At 46.5% G+C, this 20,381-nt stretch overlaps 1 protein-coding gene across 4 annotated transcripts; it reads right to left on the bottom strand.

Moving 5' to 3' along the window:
- Positions 1-469: 469 nt before the first annotated feature.
- On the bottom strand, positions 470-19,228 carry GGNBP2 (gametogenetin binding protein 2). Of its 4 annotated transcripts, none has more exons than XM_064678068.1 (15): positions 19,108-19,228; positions 18,019-18,172; positions 14,131-14,211; positions 12,162-12,415; positions 11,093-11,191; positions 8,673-8,834; positions 8,473-8,586; positions 6,337-6,546; positions 5,114-5,288; positions 3,425-3,619; positions 2,726-2,876; positions 2,308-2,433; positions 2,078-2,229; positions 1,445-1,693; positions 470-783 (listed from the first exon to the last, which is right to left on the bottom strand). In XM_064678068.1, exons 2-15 carry the CDS (start codon positions 18,109-18,111, stop codon positions 580-582), a joined length of 2,265 nt encoding a protein of 754 aa, XP_064534138.1. In that variant the 5' UTR covers positions 18,112-18,172; positions 19,108-19,228; the 3' UTR covers positions 470-579. The 4 variants fall into 4 exon arrangements, with proteins under 4 accessions (XP_064534138.1, XP_064534139.1, XP_064534141.1 ...); XM_064678069.1 differs by having other exon boundaries at positions 6,343-6,546; positions 19,108-19,227; XM_064678071.1 differs by lacking the exon at positions 8,673-8,834.
- Between the last annotated feature and the right edge of the window lie 1,153 nt (positions 19,229-20,381).

The following is a 20,381-nucleotide window of genomic DNA, read 5'->3' as shown; positions in this document are numbered from 1 at the left end:
GTTTCCTCACCTTACACCCCCCCCTCCACACAGCCATCCACCTGTGTGACCAGCAGGAATTGATCCTGCTGGGAAGGAGTGCTCAGAGTACAAATATAGACACCCACTTTTACTATGCATATTAATAAATATTCTTTATTTAAATTTTGCACATTGCGCTTTAACATATTACATCCAAAACATTTTGCAAATGGATGTCTACTTTGTAAAATCTTATATTCAGCTCCTTGTCATTCTGTACAGAATTATAGGTACAACATTACTTTGCCACTAGTTTGCTTCTTTGTAAGTCTCACAGGAAGAGAAACATTGAATGAAAAGAGATGGCTTAAATTAGAAGAGAGGCTTGCACAGCTACTCAACTAAAGATACAAGCCTGGAGAAAGAACAAAATTAAGGAAATCACCTCCACCAGCCTCCCCCAGAGGAAAAAAAAAAAAAAAAGAAAAAAAAACCAAGAAAAAAAGAATCACATTAATTTAAGATAAAATTTTGCCGTTAAGTCACTAAATTAAGTCTGGAAGGAGAAGGCGCAGTAGTCATCTCGAGTTTCAGTGACAGACAGAGAGGGGGCCGGGCTCAGTTGGCTCCAGCTGTTGCCAGCCAGCTGTTGCAGACAGGCCCCTTGTGGTCGTTGAGGCGACAGTACTTGTTGAACTTCTCCTTCAGGTGCTGCCGGTACTGCTCCCGGTTGCTGTAGAAAGACTTGTTGTTTGCCATGAAGGACTGGATCTCGTCCTGGGAGATGAACAGCTCCTCGTCAGAAGTGCACTCGGACTCATCCTGCGAAGGGGAACGGGGATTTCAGAGCTGCAGCACATCTGGGGGCACACACACACACACAGCCCGAGTCCCAGCTCACACCCAGGGCTCTGCTGCTTCCCGGGGTGAGAGGCAGCCACAGAGTCATGAAATCATTCACATTTCCATGTGGGAAGAGGATGATTTTCGTTTGAGGTTTTTGGGGGAAAAGGAAGGGAAAGAAAGAGGGGGGAAAAAAAAAAGGAGGGGGAAGAGGGGGAAAAAAAGCAGGGGCAAGAGGAAAAGGGAAGGAAAGAAAGAGGAAAAAGGGGGGGAAGAAAGAGGAAAGGATCTAAATAAGGGGAAGGAGATGGAAAGGAAAGGGAGATAGAAGAAAGCTGTCCAAGGAGCCTGCAGTGGGAAGTAACATTTGAGGCCTGAGGGCAGCAATAATGCCCACTTCATGTTATGGAATAATGCAACCCTTGACAATGAACACTTCTGCCACTGCATTCCACTGCATTTCTCCTCCCCTGCAAAGCATTTCAGCCATAAACTTCCCAGAGAACGTGCACCAGGCAAACAAACTAAACACTGGGAGTCCAACAGTTCCTCAGTGGGATTTGAGTTCTAAGCCCCACCCTCTGCCCGAGTCTTAAAGCAGGATGCTACAACCTCCAATTCCAAGGGAGCCGTTACTTACAAGGAGTTCCACTAAGCTTTTGGCACCTTTTCCAGTATCAGGAACGAGTGACATTTCTGTAGGTTCTGCAAACTGTGACACATTTTTCATATGCTCAAACCAAGGCAACTGCTGGCCGCTTTTGTCTGCGCTACAGCAGCTCTCAGCGTGTGTGTCTTTGGTCTTGTCGCGATGGAACTCTGTGTGCGTGAGATTCCCTGAGGTCTCTCTGGTACCTGGATCTGCCAGACAGCTTCCAAGCTTCTGAATCTGAAATGGAAAACAAGCCTGGGATGAACTACCCGGTGGTATTTGATACGGAACATTCGAGTTTCAGGTGGAAGCAGAGGGGAAAAAGGGGAGAGTTCAAAGGAGAGCAAGGATAGGTGTTTTTAAATGTGTGCCTGGGATGGGCAGGGATGTTAATTCACTGAGAGTGAGCAAAAGTGCACATGCTTAGGAATACAGTAGAGATGCTTTCCACCACAACCTACTCCAGGAAGGACCTCAATTCCAAAACTTGGATGGAGAGGGAACAGGAGATCCCTGTTACCCCGTTTTCAGCATTTGGCACAAACGGGACTTAAAATCCTCCCGTAACTACTTTCAAACGTAAGCATTTAGAGAAGCATCTGGCAGAGCCATGGTCCTTACATGGTCATTCTCACACTTCAAAGCTTTGCTTTTCTTTTTCTTCTTTTTGTTTTTGCCTTTTGTGTTGTTCTCTTCCGCGTTAGCCCAGCATTCCACACAGCTGTCCCCATCCTCCTCCTTGTCGTCGCAGCGATGGACACAGGGATCGTCTCCTGCAAAAGGAGATGTTAATTCTAAGCTACTGCAGTTTTGGGGCCACTAAAGCTTTATTATCTTCTTCCCAAACCTACCATTTTCATCGTGGTTGCAGATGCCTTCGGTGCAGGCCACATCCGACCCCTCCCGAGACCCCGTTTCACTGCCTTCCATGCTCGATGAATAGCCACAGTCACTGCCAGTACAGTGTGGAGATAAACCTGAGGCAAAGCCAAAAATCACTGTCAGCCACAGGAACTGCTGCATGTTCTTCAGTTATGCCTCTACAAAAAGGAATTCATAGAATCCCAGACTGCTTCAGGTTGGAAGGGACCTTAAAAATCGTCTCGTTCCACCCTCCTGCCATGGGCAGGGACACCTTCCTAGAGACCAAGGGAACCTTCCACTGGAGCATCTCTCCAAAAACCCAATTGTTTTTAAAAACAGCTGAGCCCTGTTTACCCCTAAAAAGCAAATGTTTTTAAAAATGAAAAATAATAACACTGAACATACCTTTCTTGATTTTAGGTGAACCTAATAGGGTACCACTACTGGGACAAGTGCAAGAGGTGCTTTCATTAGTAACAATTACTTCTACACAGTTGTTGGCTTCTTCGGTGCTACCACAGGCTTTGCAACTGCTTTCTGTGAAGTTGGAGCTCTCCTTAAAACACAAACAAAACAAACTTGCAGGCACTGAAAGCAGCTTTGCAAAGGACACTCCTTCCACAACAAAAACCAGCTGGCACTGACTGATAACAGCATTGCTTCGAATTCTTCACAAGCACAGGACAACTAAACAAATTCCAACCAACCTTCCTACAGTAGTCTGACCTACAGTCAACTAAGTTCAGTCAACATACCCTGAATAATTGCACTTAGTCAATTAAAGCTTCCTCCTCTCCAAAAATTCAATGGGAATTGTCTACAAGCAGCATTTGATTTCCTGTATTAAGTGATCTCGAAGGAGTTACAGTTGAAAAATACTCTGGCATAAGCTAAACCCCAGATTTAGGATTTAAAAAAAGAAACCCCGAGCCCCCAAAAGCTGAGGAGTTCCAGGTAACTACTTTACAAAGGCTGCACTAATCTGAAAAAGTTTTAAATTCCACCAGTAACCAAAACTAGTTCCCAAAAATACAGTAAAAACCTCTCAAGAATCCTACCACGAACAGAGATCTGATGAATGAAGCACCTGAAAGCCCCGTTTACCTTTGCCTGACTGATTTCCTTCTCTTCTGTTGCCTGCAGAGGAGCAGGGATCTCACACACACACTTATTTTTCCGTCTGTTCTTCCGTTTTTGGCGTTTCTTCTCTTGTTTCAGCTCTCTCACTCTTTCTTCTTCCGAAAACTCTTCACAGAGCTGCTCCAATCGACTAATACCTTGCACTTTTTCCACAGCCATCTGTTTGCAAGAGGTTAGATCTATTTATAGCAGTTATCACAATTCAAGCTTTCACATTTATAAAAAAGGAGGAGGAAAGCAGCCAGTCATAAAGTCCCAGTAACACAACTCTTGAAAATGCCCATCCAGAAGAAAAATGCCCATCCAGGTTTATTCCCTCTGTTCAGACTGCTGAAGATATTTGTATGGAGGAGCTCTGTGTTTCACTTATGGCCCAGATTCACAATTTTCAGTGAAAAGCTGCTGAATTTTATGCATTTTGGGATCTGTTTACGTGGTAGATCCTCTGATTATTTAACACAGCAGCACAAAAAAGCCACATCAGAACTACTGGTACAGGATTCCTGCAGCTCTTTATCCAGGGAAAGCAGGGAAAAACCTACTCATTTCCTAGGCAGTCCAACCTGAAGTGTAGGTGTATCTCAAAATATAGCAGGTATCTAATTAAGTTCCTTAATACTAAATTTAGAACAAATATCATAATGCCACATCCAGGTACAGAGTTAACAGAATATAATTAAACTACTCAACTATTCTGGATTGATGCTCTTACAGAGACAAAAATAAATTCAAAGGGCTTGGTTTTATTTTGGAGGGTTTTTTTCCCCAAATCACTCTGGAAATTCCTTTAGCCAAAATGAGCCCCCATCATTCCTACCCAGCTTAGAAAAGAGCCCCACATAAGTTCTGTATTTCAAATTCACAGCCATCCTTGCATACCAGTAAAATTCCCTGAGTTTTACAATGTCAATGGATTTTCAGCTCCATACTTTACTAGTTTAAAACCCCACCAAGGCAAAACCTGACAAAAATGCTGAAGCATTCCCAATCCAAGGCAACTTCCATATAATTTTTGGTATTTTAAAAACAAATTACTTGTAAAAAAACTCCAAGAACTAGTTTAGGGTTCCACTATGACCGTTCCCAAACTGATTTTCTTCCTCCTTCTCTGATGTTTTAGAAGTTTTGAGAAAGAACAGTCATTATGAAGGGAAGATAAAGGTAACAAAAAAGATCTGTCATACCAACTATTGACTAACATGAACTACTGGTATATGTTAAAGGAACCACGTGGGGTTCTGTCTGAACCTCAAGATGCCACAGAGTGTATTTGGAACACATGGAATGCAGGAGTTAACAATCATGTCTGTAATTCAAAGGCACATCCTCCAGTTTTACTCATAAACCAAATAAAAACTGCTGCAACCTGACCTACTTTAAATGCCATCACGTAGAAGAACACAGAAACAACTGTGAATTAAAAACACAGAAGGCTCAGTGTACTACAACATGCAGCTTGAAAGTAAAAGCAAGGCTCAGTCTTTTCCATTCCAGCAGATTTCACATCAGAACACAGCTGTGCTGTGCAGGGATGTCACACAACTCAACCAGGGAGTCACTGCAACACCCTTGAAGCCTAACATGTGGAGAAAGCAGAAAAAAAGAACTGCAGTGAAGATGGAGTTAGATACAGTCAGATAAAACTGGCTTTACCTCGAAGCTTTTGCGCAGAGCATCCACCCCCAGGTAGAAGAGCATCTGCCACGTCTGCTCCTCGGCCCGCAGCTTCTGCCAGATCCGGTGCAGCCTCTCGTAGAGGTGGATGCCCAGGCAGGTCAGCACCTCCTCCTGGGCGATGTCTATTGTCTTGGCGTGCCTCTCCCTGCGCCTGCACAGGAGTGGAACCAAAGCACAGCCTTGTTAAAGCAGCTGGGAGCCAAGCCAGGGATCAGAGCAGTGGCTGCCGGGTCGGTTTGGGTGCAGCTGCGGGTTCTGTTGGCACGAGCAGCCTCTCGCCCTGGCTCTGCTGTGCCACATGCGGATGCAAAATAGAAAGGACCAGGTCAAAGCCAGCACTGAGCTCCTGACGGGCTCACTGTGCTGGGGAACAGCTCTGTGCCTTCCCACCTCGGACTTCAGGAGTCACCCCATCAGTCCCTGCCCTTACCAGGAGAGAGCAGCAGTTTTAATGCCAGTTTTAATGCATTGTTTTGTTTCCTAAAATATGCATTGAGTTTGCAGCAAATACTTCACCATCAGTTAACTGAAGTTGGATAAACACACAAAGAAGTTTTATACCTTACTTACCGTACAAAGCAAAAACATTTCTGTATTAATCTGCTCATTGTCAATCCATTATCTCTCAATCTGTTCAATCTATCATCTACTGAGGGAAAATCATTATAAAAGGATTGACCCTCTTAATTAAACAGTTGTGACTGAGCTTTAAAGGTATTGGGGTTGGAACTAGGAAGGTCTCTTTTAAGGATCTTTAATATCCCTTCCAACCCAAACCATTCTATGATACTGAGCTCAGAACTGTACTTTTCACTGGGAGATTTTAAGATGCTAAAACAGGTTCAGAAAGTACTGTAATACAAAAAATGGCAGCAAAATTAACCTGAACACTTGGCATTTGGCAGAACTGTCAACCAAGGTTGTCTTTCTATTTCGCATATTTGAACACCCCAATGGACAAGCAGTGAACAATGAACCAGGAGACACTGGGCAATTTCTTTCTTTAAATGCATTTTGAAAGTCAAAAGCACAGATGAAACCTCGGCTACTCCGAGGCGCCACCTCCAGAGTCTCCCAACATTCACAGTCACGGGTTCATCACGCAGCCAGGAGGCACAAAAAACCACTTTGGCAAAAGACATTGAAGGATAAAATAAAGAAGCAAAGCGCTAGATAGCCCACTCTAGCCAATTACATACTCATACCCTCCTGCGAACTCGGGCTCGGCCCTCCCCAGGAGGTGGGCGATGAAGTCGGTCTCGCAGCACACGTGGATGTGGCGCTCGTGGGGGCAGCAGCGCAGCCCCTCGTACAGGGCAGCACAGTAACCCTTCTCCTTGCTGCAGTCCAGCTCCCCGATCAGGATGTTGTAGGCACGCAGCACCTTGTTCTTGCAGTCAGTGCAGAACCTGGGGGAAGCACAGCACAGCTGAGCTCCCGTCCCAGTGGGGCGTCGGGCCTGACCGACCCCGCTCCAACAGGGGCACGGGAGCTCTGTGTCACTTCAAAAGGGAAAGTAACAAGATTTTGGCTGTAACTGCAGTTAGAAGTTCCTCCAGAGGGGCAGAGGAGGGGCAGGCACTGAGCTCTGCTCTGGGGGGACCAGGGACAGCACCCAGGGAACGGCTGGAGCTGTGTCAGGGCAGGGTCAGGTTGGATCTCAGGAAAAGGTTCTTCCCCCAGAGGCTGGTTGGGCACTGCCCAGGCTCCCCAGGGCAGGGGCACAGCCCCAAGGCTGCCAGAGCTCAGGGAGGGTTTGGATGATCCTCTGGGGCACAAGGGGTGACCCTTGGGGATGGGCCTGTGCAGGGCTGAGGGTTGGACTGGATGATCCTGGTGGGTCCCCCCAGCTCAGCACATTCTGGGATTCTGTAATAAATTGCCTGTATGAATTATCCCACCTACCATATATAAAAGTCTGGGGATCAAAACTTTCATGCTCCAAAGCAAAAGGTAAGCTAATTGTTAATATCAAGAAGTTCCTACATGGATGTGGATATGCAACCTTCATTCAAAGATCAGAAATCTAACAGTGAACAAGCTGAATCCTTAGTACAAGCCAGGACAAAATCCCTCTCAAGGAACACACTCCAAGTTACCTTACAGCAATTATTTAAAGTGTACTCAAGTGATAAGAAATAAGTTTCCTCTTCGCCCCTGCTGTACAAGAGCAGTGTTTGTTTCCACTACAAACACCTTTAAGCATATTTTGAATTATTAGATTACTGTGCTGATAGCCAAACAAGGTTTATTTATAACACCACACATTCATTTTAAACATGTGACAGCTCATGTGTGAGAAGAGCACACTTACAAAGTCTGTTGTAATTAAAATACAACCCAATTAAGCTCATTCTGTTATAAGAGGAGTAACCTTCAAGAAGCTACAAAACCTCTTGCTGCATTACTCTAAAAATGCAAGTCAGACAAGCTGCTCACATTTCAGCTTGAAAAACTGGCTCTCCATGCCAGCCCTGGATGGTGTTTTTCCCTTTCCTAGTGTGTCCAGCTTGACAACACCAAGTCAAACACACTTTGCTGTGTGACAGAACTATGGTACCTGCCTAGTTTCGGTGGTGAAAGCAAAGAAAACAGCAATATTATTGCAGGTTAGCAGCAGGAACGCTGCCAAAGCCCTGTTTAATGTCACAGGAGATTAAAGTTATTTTGTTTCCAAAGTGTTATTTCCACAGCACCGCCACCCCCACACCCATCTGTGCCCCCACAGTTCATATCAGAACCTTGAGACTGCTGGAAACGAAAACTTTTTAATCAGCACAGCAGCTACTGCACACATGCAACCATAATTTAGTGGCTTATTTCTGCCCTGCAAGAGAGACTTAACAGCACCAGCACTGCAAGTCATAAACAACTGGTTTAGAACAGTGATTTACAGGCAACACCAAGCCTAAAATCTGCTGCTGAACAGGCACATACTCCCTGAAAGCCTAAGAGCATAATCCTGGAGTGGGCTACTTGTGAAAGAGTGAATGAATATACACAGTTTTAACACATTAAATTGTAAATTAATCCTAACCAAAATAATGAAGACAAGCAGCTATGACTTCACCCGAGGTCTCCACATTTCCCCCACCATAACCTGGAGCAACAGGTAAAACACAAAGAACATTTCACCATCTTTGTCTCATCCACTGCCCCAATGCAACCTGCAGGGTCCTCTGTCACCACCAAGCTGAGATCTTCAGTTTTAAAAGGCTGGCATAAGAATCCTCCACACATTTAAACGCTGTGTGAACACACTTCTCACACACTTATTGCATTTTTTAAACTGCAGGTGTCTTGCTGAGAAGGAACCCTCTGTTCCTTTCACATACCTGTGTTTTCGTAGGTAGGTTTCTAAGGTTTCTAGAAGACAACTAGAGTCGATTAAAACTACTTCATCCCTGCATTCCTGGGACATGAGCTCCCACACATCCATCCAACAGCCCCTGCAAAACAACCAGAGGAGACAAAAGGCTGCACATTATCCTGGGGGGGGTTAGGAAAGAAGCAAAGCAAAGCCTCTTTGGTTTACCTGACTGCTCCCTGGGAAGGTCCATAGCAGAAAATGATGCTACACTTGCTCTCCTTCCTCCTCCTCCTGTCTTCTCTACTTTTAACTGCTTTTAATTTCTTTGTACTGAGTCTGTTACTGCTCCCTTCACTGTCACATAGTATTACCAAACATTTTTCAGACCTATAACATATATATATTATGAACTAGTTATTTTTCCTAAGCAAATCCTACGAAAATGCTGCTGTGTTCCTTAATTTACTTTGAATTCTCTACAGGTTAAGCCTTAACTTCTAAGAAAGTCTGGGTCAGACATGAGATGCAAATTTTGCTGTCCACGTTTACAATCCAGACTCATCACAACTTTTTAAAGTTACAGCTGAAAACCAGTAGTAATGTTTCAGAATATTACTTTATAAAAATACATAAGTTTTAAGATTAAATTTCATAAGATAATTCACTAAAATAATAAAAGAAAAAAGCAAAACAAAAACCCCAAATTCCACATGTCTACTACCATAAAAAAAAAAAACATAAAACACACTATATTAAATGTAAAAAATTTGCCAGAAAAATACTAAAATGACATAGTTATTGGATAAGCTAAAAGTAAATTATAGAGCAAAGAATAAACATTAAATCACATGTCATGTGTACTCACAGGCTTGTCTACACTGGACACTTCATCACTTCTGTGTGAGCTCATGGATGGATACAACACAGCAGGAAAATGGGAGGAAGCACCTCTATTTCCTAACTGCAGTACTTATATATGCCATGATCTCGTCTGCCAGAGCACAGGGCCTGCACTTCTGAGAGTTTAAAATGCTCCTGAGCCCCAAATGGCACCGAGCAGCCATGACCCAGGGACACTGAAACTGAGCACGTCAAGCAACCCTCGAGTGGAATTAGCTGGTTACATAACCCCTCTAATTAAACACACAATTACAACTCAAAGCCCTTTTTGTGTGCATGAAATGCCCAACAGATGCAACTCATCTGAAGGAGTTTCTTGCACAGAAGCAGAGCAGCAGCTCTACGTTGATAAATAAGGTTTGTTCCGTGAGACAATTCCCTTGGATGCCTCCACGGCCCAGCTGGAGTGGGTTTGTGCCACTGCAGGAAGATTTGTTTGGAGAAATATCAGTGCTGATACACCCTGGGCACTTCTGCCCAGCACAAAGGGGTTTGACTGAGCAAGGGAGTGCAAGTCATGTTTCTGTAGCAAACCACCCTGATGGCCCACGAGCCACATGACCTGAGAAAGCCAAAAGTTTTCCTTGCACTATAATAAAATACTGCTCTTCCACATATTCCCTATTAATCTGCATCCAAAACACTAAGGGGATTTATTCCAGCATGAATTGTGGAAATAAAGGCAGTGCTCTCCTCTCTATTCATTCAGTTGGAGAACTGTTCTGCCGTGCCCAAAATGCCAACTCCAAGTTCCACGGCGTGTGTTCTCACACAGAAAAGATTAAACTTATTAAAGATATGGAAAAAAACCAAAACCCACTCTCATAATGCTATGAATTTGCTTTATTTAAAAAAAAAAAAATATACCCCTATACCTTCATGATCCTGTGTAACATAAGCTTTAAACTAATTATATGAAAGGCCTGTAAACCAAAATATAATAGGAGATAATTATTAGTTACCACTGTGCTGAGGGAGCACAAGCAAAAATTGAGTGTCAAATTCCATATCCCTGGTATCCCAGGGGATTTAACTGAACCCAAAGAGACTCAAATCTGCATAGAAAAATACATGTCCTGTAACTGGAAACCGACTTTCACAGGTTGTACACTCAACCAGGAGCAGAACACAACTGACTAAAAAAGGTCCAGACACTCCAGCCAAGCACAATTTATTGGTCATCATATTAAAAAAAAAAACAACAACAAAAAAAACCCAAACCCAACAAAAAACACCACTTCCAAAATCCACAACAGATTTACAGGGGGTGTTTTTCTGGTTAACCAGTTGGCATACATGCATATTTTTCAGTGGTGTGTTCAAAACATGCCGTCACATTTTGAGAAAACACATTTTATTGAGTCCCAGTTTTAACCCTGCACCCGACCACAATAAAGCCCTTGATTAACAGTTGTGCAAGGCATTTTTAATAATCCCAAGCAAAATGATGTATATTTGTTTAGCATGCACTCGTTCACCTCCATGTGAGAAAATCTGCTGATCAATCCTTTTGGTCTAGAGCATAAGAACCAGTTTGTCTTTCCATCACAGTGCAGAAGCCACCCGTGCCCTGAGCATGCCCAAAACTCCTGATGCTTCTCTTCCTCTCCCCCATTTGGGTCTGCTATAATCCAGCTATAACTCTGGCAAACAGATCATCGTGTAAGAACTGATCTCAATGCTTAAAAATAAATTCTCATCAATACTTTGGTTCTTAAAATATTTGAGATTGAATCGGAACTTACCCCAAAGGTTTTGGTTTGTGTGTGTCCAGGGAGTGTAGCTGACATCTCTTGTTCTTCTTACTTTTGGGAATTGCATCAATCATGTCATTCAGTTTGGACCTATGGAAAAAGAAATGTAACCAGCTTAGGATTCTGGAAAGCACTTGTTCTTACACTACCTCGCTCTCCAGATCTCCATCTCCTCAGCTCTGCACTAACCTCTCCTACTTTTCCTGCTCACTGGAGCAAGAAGAAGGAGCTGAAGCCAACTGGAAGGCCAAGGCACAGCGTGTTGAGCACTCACTGTTTGCTCTGCTGACATCTGAGAAACTAATGGCACTGGGGCTATTTATTGTGCTCACCAAACCCAGAAGGTTTCGCTTTCTCAGGGTTACCTTTCTACCCAAGAACAGAAAGTTTTGGTGGGCAGGTATTAATTAATTTGTTTTCTTTTATTTTTTCCATGCCAAGTAGCGAGGCAAACAATCACTCTTCTTCCAGACACCACGAAAACCCCACAGTGCCTGTGTCAGATTAATGGCCGAATATATTTATATTTATAGATGCCAACATTTAGATATTGGTATCTTTTAACTGCCATCATGGCATTGCAACTGGTGATATGAAAATCAGATTAAGTTTTGGGTTTGCTTTTTCCCAGTTTAGGCAATAACTAGTTTAACATGGATATAAAAGACAAGGAGGTTTTGAAGACAAGACTGGATGTGGCACTTAGTGCCATGGTCTAGCAACCACAGCAGTAGTGGATCAAGGGCTGGACTTGATGATCTCAGAGGTCCCTTCCAACCCAGCTGATTCTATGATTCTATGACAAGGATGAACTCTAAGATGCAAGATGTGATAATTTAGTGTCTCCAGGAAGGCAGCACAGACAAATGCACAGACAAATGCACAGACAAATGCACAGACAAATGCACAGACAAATGCACAGACAAATGCACAGACAAATGCACAGACAAATGCACAGACAAATGCACAGACAAATGCACAGACAAATGCACAGACAAATGCACAGACAAATGCACAGACAGCAGCCTTCCTTTCCCCCGGGCAGCCCCAAGACACTCACCCATGCACATAGAAGAGTGTATAAAGCTTCTTTGCATCAGTCATACAGCTGCGAGTCACAGAGAGCACCCCCTTTGGCCCCACTGTGAGGGGCTCCAGCGCTGGATTCCCAGATTCCACGAGCTGGGAGAAGAGCCTCTCCACGCTGCGCCGGCAGCCCACGCACGGCACCAGCTGGGAAAGGGCGCTCAGGACCTCCCGCGACGTCACCATCATGGCAATGTTCAGGTCCTGCTGCTTCAGCATGCTGTGTCTCTGCAACACAGCCACACGTGCCAGCGTTAAAAAAAAACAGGCACAGAGTATTTTCCTCCTCTTGTTTCCTCCTCCTCCCGCTCCGACCAGCCAGTGCTGCTTCGGGATGAACGTCGCCCGTCCCCGCTCCGATCGCGAAACCCTTTTCCTCCACCTCAGCACAGATGTTCTAGGAAAGGGTTTCACGAGTTTTCATCTTCTACTCTCACACTCATCTTTGGCACATAGAAAGGGAATTCATGAATTCGCTGGCATTTATGGAAATCTCATTTACAACAAACTTGTTCTGCTCAGACCAAGACAATTTAACAATATTTTTCCTGGAAGACCAAATGCCAGTTCCCATTCCAATTCCAACAGCTGAAACCAAAGAAAGCACACATTACTGCTCAGGGTGAAACATTCTGCTTCAGTAGGGAACACTCCATGTGTGCTATTCATAGAACATTAAAGACAACACCTTCTAATATTGCTGACATCAATAAACAATTGTAGATGTGTCTCCTGGTCCCCCTGTCAAACACATCCAGGCACACATAAAAAAGCACATACCCTTCTAGTCCTTCTCACTGCTGTTCCAGCAACACTGAACTGCCACTAGCACAGCTCTGCAGAAGAGGCAGTCCCTTCCTCACACTCCAACACACACATTTACACCTGGGCTGTCAGCACCACTGGCACTTCCCAACATCATCTGTCAGAGCAGAATCCTGTCAGTGTATTTATTGACTGAGGGTCACTTTGCCCTGGTTGCACAAAGCACAGCTGGATCTGCACTGGGAACGTTCTGCCACGATAGTATTTTCTGTATTATTGTCACATCACACCACTCAAAAAACTCCCAGTGCAGAAATGCCTTGTCACAACTTCTGGGGAAAGAAAGAAAAGGCCCCACAACATGAGAGAACTCAGCAAACCCATGGAACGTGTCAATACATCAGCTGAAAAGAGAAAATATTTTCAGCTCCTTTTATGTAACACATTATGAAAATAGAGCTATCACCAGGTAACATTTAAGGTTTGTGCTCCTGGAGGCAGGCCCATCAAATCATCTGACAAGCAATATCACTGTGCAATAATCCTCTTTCCTGTAATTAATGGCACCAGTCACAGCAAAGCAGGAGTGAGCTATTTTCACAGCACAGCTCTGTCTGACAGGCAGCACATGCTGGCAAACCACGAGAGAGGGCGTGCAACTGCAGAGCAGCAACGGGGCTGCTCCTCTGGACACCAAGGGCACAGCCCTGCAGCTGCTACAGGTGTGCCAGGGCTGCACTTTTATCTCTATTATTAAAGCTCCAGGGGTACCACAAAACCACCTCTCACTACTCAACTACATATGAAGATAAACTGGCACGTGAATTCTACCCTGGCACGGCACCAACCACAGGAACTCAACCTTAAGCAATGCCCACTTCCACTTGGAAAAGCAGCTCAAAACTAGTTAGGAAAATAAGAATCAAAAATGTATTTAGAAAGTGTAGTTTCCATGGTAAGTTTTCAGTCCAAACCAGACGTGCAGCAACTGCCTCCTGACAGGACAACCTGTAATAAATGCTGTGAAATCCAGGGAACAAAGGAGCCCAGTGCACTTTGGTACCAACATGGGATTGCTCACAGGTGCTGACGTGTCTTAAGTCACTCCAGGAGTCACAACCTCTTGAGAAGCAAAAGCACAAACCCAAGGAAAGTAAAAAACAGGAGTAGGTACTTACCTGAATGAACTGTTTTAATTGTGCACTGTTATTCTGGTGTCCATCGAGGTTCAGCACATTATCAGGAAATTCCATCACCATCTGTAAAAAGAGAGGAAAAAAAATTTCAAAAAGAGTTTTCATAAAAAAAAAAAGCCAAACACAGAACATTAGTTGTTTTACTTTCTTGGGAGAAATAAGACAAAAATTATCTTAAATGCTCACACTTTTCACATGATTACTGGAGCTTGGGAAAGGATAAAAGTAACTGTTTAAGATAGTAAATGTCCCAGCAAAGTAATAAATATTTCATTAATACAATGTTCTAGAGGTAGTTTATAAATGGCAACTCTTAAATAGCTGTTTGAGACAAAGCAAAAGTTGCTAAATGGACCATCAGAATTTATATTATTATCTACATGCCTTGAGACCCTGTTTCAGTTTTTAAAAATAACATACTCCAACACATTGAGATCCAAATGCATCCAACAGCCAAAGTGAATTTATAAAGCTATGAAGAAACAGCCACAATAATTTAATGACAGAGTCGACTCCTCCAAAGGCTAATTTAAAACCATATTAACCCAACAAGGTACTCCAAGGCATAGTTTGTTTTGTGTGATTGCAGCAGCAACTCTCAAGAGGCTCAGAGTAAAATGTTAAGCCTACAGAACAATGTGATTACTTGCAAGTAATTAATAATTTTTCTTATCAAATTACTGAGAAACAAAGAGGGCACTTTCCTGGGGAGGGGCAGAAATCAGTAAAATAATTTTCAGGTGAAAATCCAACTGTGCAACCGTGGAGTAAAATGAAAGCAACTAGAAAAACATGTAAAGCCTGGCTTAGTTATGTTCCTGTCCAAGCTGAAAATAAAGAGAATTTGTCAATATGAACAGTGAAAGTTCACTTTAAAATCCCAAAGACAAAACGACAACTTGGGTGAATAACTAATACTGATCAACAGCAACCCAAATTGCCTGATTCATCCCTTTTCCTCCCTCCACCTTCCCTCAGCTGCCCAGTTGAGGCAGAAGTCCCTGCTGGCTGCCTAAGTGCCACCCCTCTCTCCAGAGAACTCACACACTCACACTCTCACAGGCTCTCAGCTCTGCTCCAAAATAAACCCCGATTCTCTGGGGGCAGAAAGCGAGGCAGGATTTTGATCTCCCCTGTGCCAGAATCTGAGCATCAGCACAGCTGCCTCATCTTTGTGCAGGGCAGCCAATGCCAACTCCAACCTCTCACGCATTTCCCTTCCAGCCTCCCTTGCCCCTGCTCCATCCACACGAAGCAGCAGCACCAGTTTCTGCTGCAGAATTACAGGTTTCCTACCCTGTTAATTTGGTGTTTCTGTGGGGCATGAGCTACAAGCAAAAGTAAAAGCTCTATCTGCTAATAACAGAGAGGCAAGAGATAAATCTGCCTATTTTCCCCCCCCCTCACCTTCATCTCCCACTATCAGACAACACCCTCAGGTATTTTGTACAACAGAGAGAAAGAATCAAAGGCTAAATTAATTCATGTGTCTGCTGAGATTTTATTAAGTGGTTAAACATCAACCACCATCACACCCTGAACTGGAAGGAAAAAAAAAATCCCATAATACCACATCAAATGGAATGCCTCCTAGAAATCATAAAAGCTGCTTAAGAAATGAAAAGGGTTCAATATTCAAACCTCCTTTCATTTCTAGCTGAGCCAGAAGGAGCTGAGCAGTGTGGTGGTGGTGCACAACCCATTGAGTATCTCACTGCACCTCAACTGCTTGCTGTGCTACTACAAAGCTTAAGAGCACTCTGGCCATTCACTCCTAATTTACAGCCACTGATTCTAGATTTAAAGCTAAGATTAAATCTTCCAGGTGACTAACAGACAGTTAGTCCCTCTACTTGTAACATTTGTGATTTAAATGAAGTCAGCAGAAGCCAGTTACTACCAATAACCACTATTTTTCTACAGATAGTGCTGCAGATGCAAAATTCTGTTCCAAAGACAGCTCCACGTCTTGTTCTCATTAAGGATTTTAAAAATAAATTATAGATGGCAGACAAGGAAGCTGAGAGTTCATTCACTTGCTTCTGCAGATTTATTTAACAAAAGCCTCCAGAAACCACCTAGAAATCCAAGCACTTTGTAACAATAATAATGGGAGGGGAAAAAAAATGGACCCAAGATAAGATTTCTTCATGGTAAGGATGACTTGCACTTGCATAAATGCCTCTCCTCCAGATGGATACAAAACTGATTTACAGCTGGAGGAGCCTTTCAATCACAAGGACAGTGTAAAAAGCAGCAGGACAGTAACAACACAGTGCAATTACACAGAGTTTGGGCCTGGCCTTAAAATTCCAGGACCAAACCACAAATGGAATTTTAGGCCTGCTGAAGACATCTGTCTGTGTCTGGTACAGCTGAATGTTCTCTCTTTCTCAACCTATTACACACAACAAAGGTAACAAGAGCATGGCAAGTCTACATGACACAAGCTAGTGGGTAATTTTTACTAGGGAGTCCAAGGAAAATAAAATAAAGAGAGAGAAAACCAAGAGCTTAAAACTCCATGGGGAATGGATGGGCAAAACAACTTAAAAGGCGTGACCCAGACACCCAAAACCACAAACTTACACTATTCCTGCACAGTGCTGGGTTTTCCAGGTCATAAATCCCTTTAGGACAGATAGATACTGTTCTGGACAACTGTGGGGGAAACTTTGCCTCATGTATAAGCACAGTTAACAGAGATGACATAAACAGTGATGATGTTTGGTAAATTAATAATATGCCACCCTTCAAATGATCAAAACTAAAATACAGCAAAGATCCTTTCTTCAGATGCAGCAAAACCAGATGAGGTCAAGACAGATAATTTGGATGGAGGGTAAGGGACTGTCTGAAGATACTCAATTATTTTGTTCTGGAAGATGGAAGAATCCCTGAATGGTTTGGGTTGAAAGGACCTTAAAGATCATCCAGTTCCAACCCCCTGCAACAAGCAAGGACACCTTCCAGTAGAAATTATATTACAGAGTTGCCCAAGTTAGCTGATATAAACCTCAGGGATTCCTCCATACTAAACATGAGATCAGGAATTTAAAGCACCCACATTTTATACCATTTAAAGTAACAGCAGGTACTGTCACACTGACAGCAAAGAGAAATCAAATACAAATAATCAAGATACCAAATTACACTACCTAAGTGCACTATTATTTTCTACCCGCTATTTTCATGCCTTAAAAATTAAAACAAACATCAACTGGCTAGCCAGAGAATTTTTTTTCACTTTGCAATGTGTTTCCCCACCATGCAATTTCTGAGCCTTCCTCTAAACCCAGGAGAAGGAGGACCAGAAAGCCTCTAAGCTGCACTTAGCTGATTTTTCCACTGAATATTCTAGAAAAAGCAAAAAAAAAACACCACGTTTTTCAATTCAGAAATGGGAAACTCCCTCAGATCCTGCAGACACAGCAGCACGTTGCTGCACGCTAAATAAGCCTGACTTTAAGGCAAAGGTTTCACAACCACCTTTAGCCTTTTCTCGTCTGTTCAGGAGCGGGATAAGGACAGGGTTTTAAGCTGGGCTTTAACGTTAACATGGCTCCCTTCCTCCTCGGCTGGAAAATGGCTTTGCTCCACCTCTGGGCTCGACACACGCCGGTGGCTCCAACACAAGTTGTGCCCAGGCCCCGGCGAGTCCCTCGTTCTTCCGCGGCCTGCCCGCCTCGGGAGCCGCGGATCAGATAAACAAAAAAAAATAAAGCCAAAGTTGCCACAGGCAGCGCAGTTTAAACGCCGAGAGCCGCCGAGTGCCCGCGATGAACGAGGAGCCGGCGCGGCCCGGCCGGGGGGGAAGGCCCGGCCCGGGCATTGCAACACGCGGGGCGGCCCCCGGGGGGGAGCACTCACCGTGAGCGTGTCATCGATGTACAGCGGGATCTGCCTCTTCTCGAAGGGGAATTCCTCCTCGCCGTCCCGGCACACCGCCACCAGCCGCGCCATCGCTGCTGCCGCTTCTTCCTCCTCCTCCTCCTCCTCCCCGCTGTGCTGCTGCTGCTGCTGCCTGCGAGCGGCCCAGCCCCGGAGTAAACACCCAGCGCGCTCCCCCGCCACACTTTCACCACCTCCGCACGCACACCCAGACACAGCCTGCGCTCCGCATCGCCTGATTCAACACGGCCCGGCCCGCCCCGGCCGCCGGGCGGCTCCGCGCTGGGCACGGACCGGCACGGAGCGCCGGGACACGGGGGGACGGACGGGGGGGACGGAGACCCGGCTGGGGGGGATGGAGCACCAGGGGGGGAGATGGAGCCCGGTTAAGGAGGGTGAAGCCAGGCGCGGGGAGCGGGGGTGCTGGAAAGGCGGGGGGGGAGATGGAGATCCGTTTGGGGGGGATGGAGCCAGCCGGGGGGAGATGGAGCTCGGTGGGGTACATGTAGCCCGGTTGGGGGGAGATGGAGCCCAGCTGAGAGGGACGGAAACCCGGCGGCAGAACAGAACCCAGCTGGGAGGGATGGAGACCAATGGGGGGAGATGGACCCTGGTGGGGAGAGAGTGAGACTAGTGGGGGAGAGGGAGCCCCGTGGGGTGATGGAGCGCTCGGGGACCATGGACCCGGGGAGCGGAGGGCCAGGAGGAGATGGAGCCGCCGCCCCCCGCCCGCCACCGGCCCAGCGCGGCCGGCGGGACCCGCCCAGCCCGGCCCGGCCCGGCCCGGCGCGGCCCTGCGGCTCCTCCGCACCCCGGGCCGGGCAGGGGGAGCCGCCACAACGCCCGGCGCTGCCCCCGGGGCGCCCCTCCCCGCCGGGCAGCGCCCGCCCCGCCGCCTCCCCGCGGGGCTGCACCGCGGTCCCGCCGCACACCCACCCCTTCCGAACGGCGCTGCCCGGCCTCGCCCGCTGCCGGGGAGCAGCCCCGCGCGGCGGCCGGGTTCCCGTCCCCCCGTCCCCCCTTCCCTCCCCTCGCCGGGGGCGCTGCCCGCGGCCCCCGGGCCCTCACCGGGTGCTGGCGGCGCTCGGGGCCCGGGCGCTGTGACAGGCGGGCGGCACCGCGGGCTCCGGAGCCGCCTCCTCGTCGCTGCCGCCCGCCCCGGGGCCGCCCCGCCCCGCTCTCGCGAGAGCCGCGGGCACCGCCCGGTACCGCCCGCGGGCACCGGCCGGGCCCGAGCGCGGGGGGAGCGGGCGGGGCGCGGGGAGGCGGCCCCGGAACGGCCCCTGGGCCGGTGCCCGGAACGGCCGCGGGAGCGGCGGTTTGGGCGGCGAGAGGCCCGGGGGGAGCCCCGGAGGGGGGTTAAAACCCGCCGCCGCCTCGAGTTGCCCCTCACGGGGCGTTACCGCGGGCGCGAACGGCCCCGGCAGGGTCCTGCCCTGGCGCGGAGGGGCAGAAGTGCGCGGAATTCAGGGCGCTCCGTGGCGTTTCGGGGGAGCCCTCGGTTGGATTGGACCCTTGTGGGTCCCTTCCGAGCCGGGATGTTCTGTGAGTTCGCCTCAGACACCGCCCGAGCCCTCCGCGCCTGGTCCCCGGCCAGGCAGGGCAGGATGGAACTGCTCCGACCGAGGGATGCTGGCGCCTGCACAACCGGCCCGAAATCCTGGGGCTGCCTCAATTAAGCGGCCAAAAAAAAAAAAAAATAAATAAAACACCAAACCCAGCGCCTTTCTCGAGCTATTAAATAACCCGGCTGATCTGTTCGTTCTTGTCGTGTGTGTGTGTGCGAGCGTGTGTACAGACATTGAAGTCCTCACGAGAAAATGCAGGGGAGGTAATTAAAGAGCAGGAATTTTGGGTTCTTTTTTTCTCGTGTCTGCATAAAACCCGTGTTTAGTGGAGGAGTTCATTTACTCGAGCTCCTCGTGCAGCATCTCTAACGGGAACACGGCGCTTGCAGCGTTTGCAGTCGGTGTGTTTTTCATCTTTTTCTGCAGCAGAAAAGCTGGGATTTTATAATAAAGAATATTTCTCACACCAGAGCTCTGTGAGCAACCTGAACCAAGGTGAACTTAACGCTTTCTTTGCAAGGGTGTGGGTTCCTGTGTCACTTGAGCCCCTCCACTCCCAGAGCGTGGCTGGATCCTATCAACAGCAGTGCCCAAATTTCTCATTATTGGATTGCACATTGATGACCTTACGTATGAAAAGCACCATCGCATTTCATACAGTTTTTATCCATGGATTTTTAATTTTTTTTTTCGTTGCTGGAACACGCAGCTTGTTTGTTTGTTGTCTGCAACACAGTGGAAAGGCAGCCAGCCCCTTCCTGCCTTCATTTGCAT

The sequence above is a fragment of the Pseudopipra pipra genome, chromosome 21 (genome assembly GCF_036250125.1).
Source record: "Pseudopipra pipra isolate bDixPip1 chromosome 21, bDixPip1.hap1, whole genome shotgun sequence".
NCBI lineage: Eukaryota > Metazoa > Chordata > Aves > Passeriformes > Pipridae > Pseudopipra > Pseudopipra pipra.
This window is presented reverse-complemented; position numbering and strand designations above follow the sequence as displayed.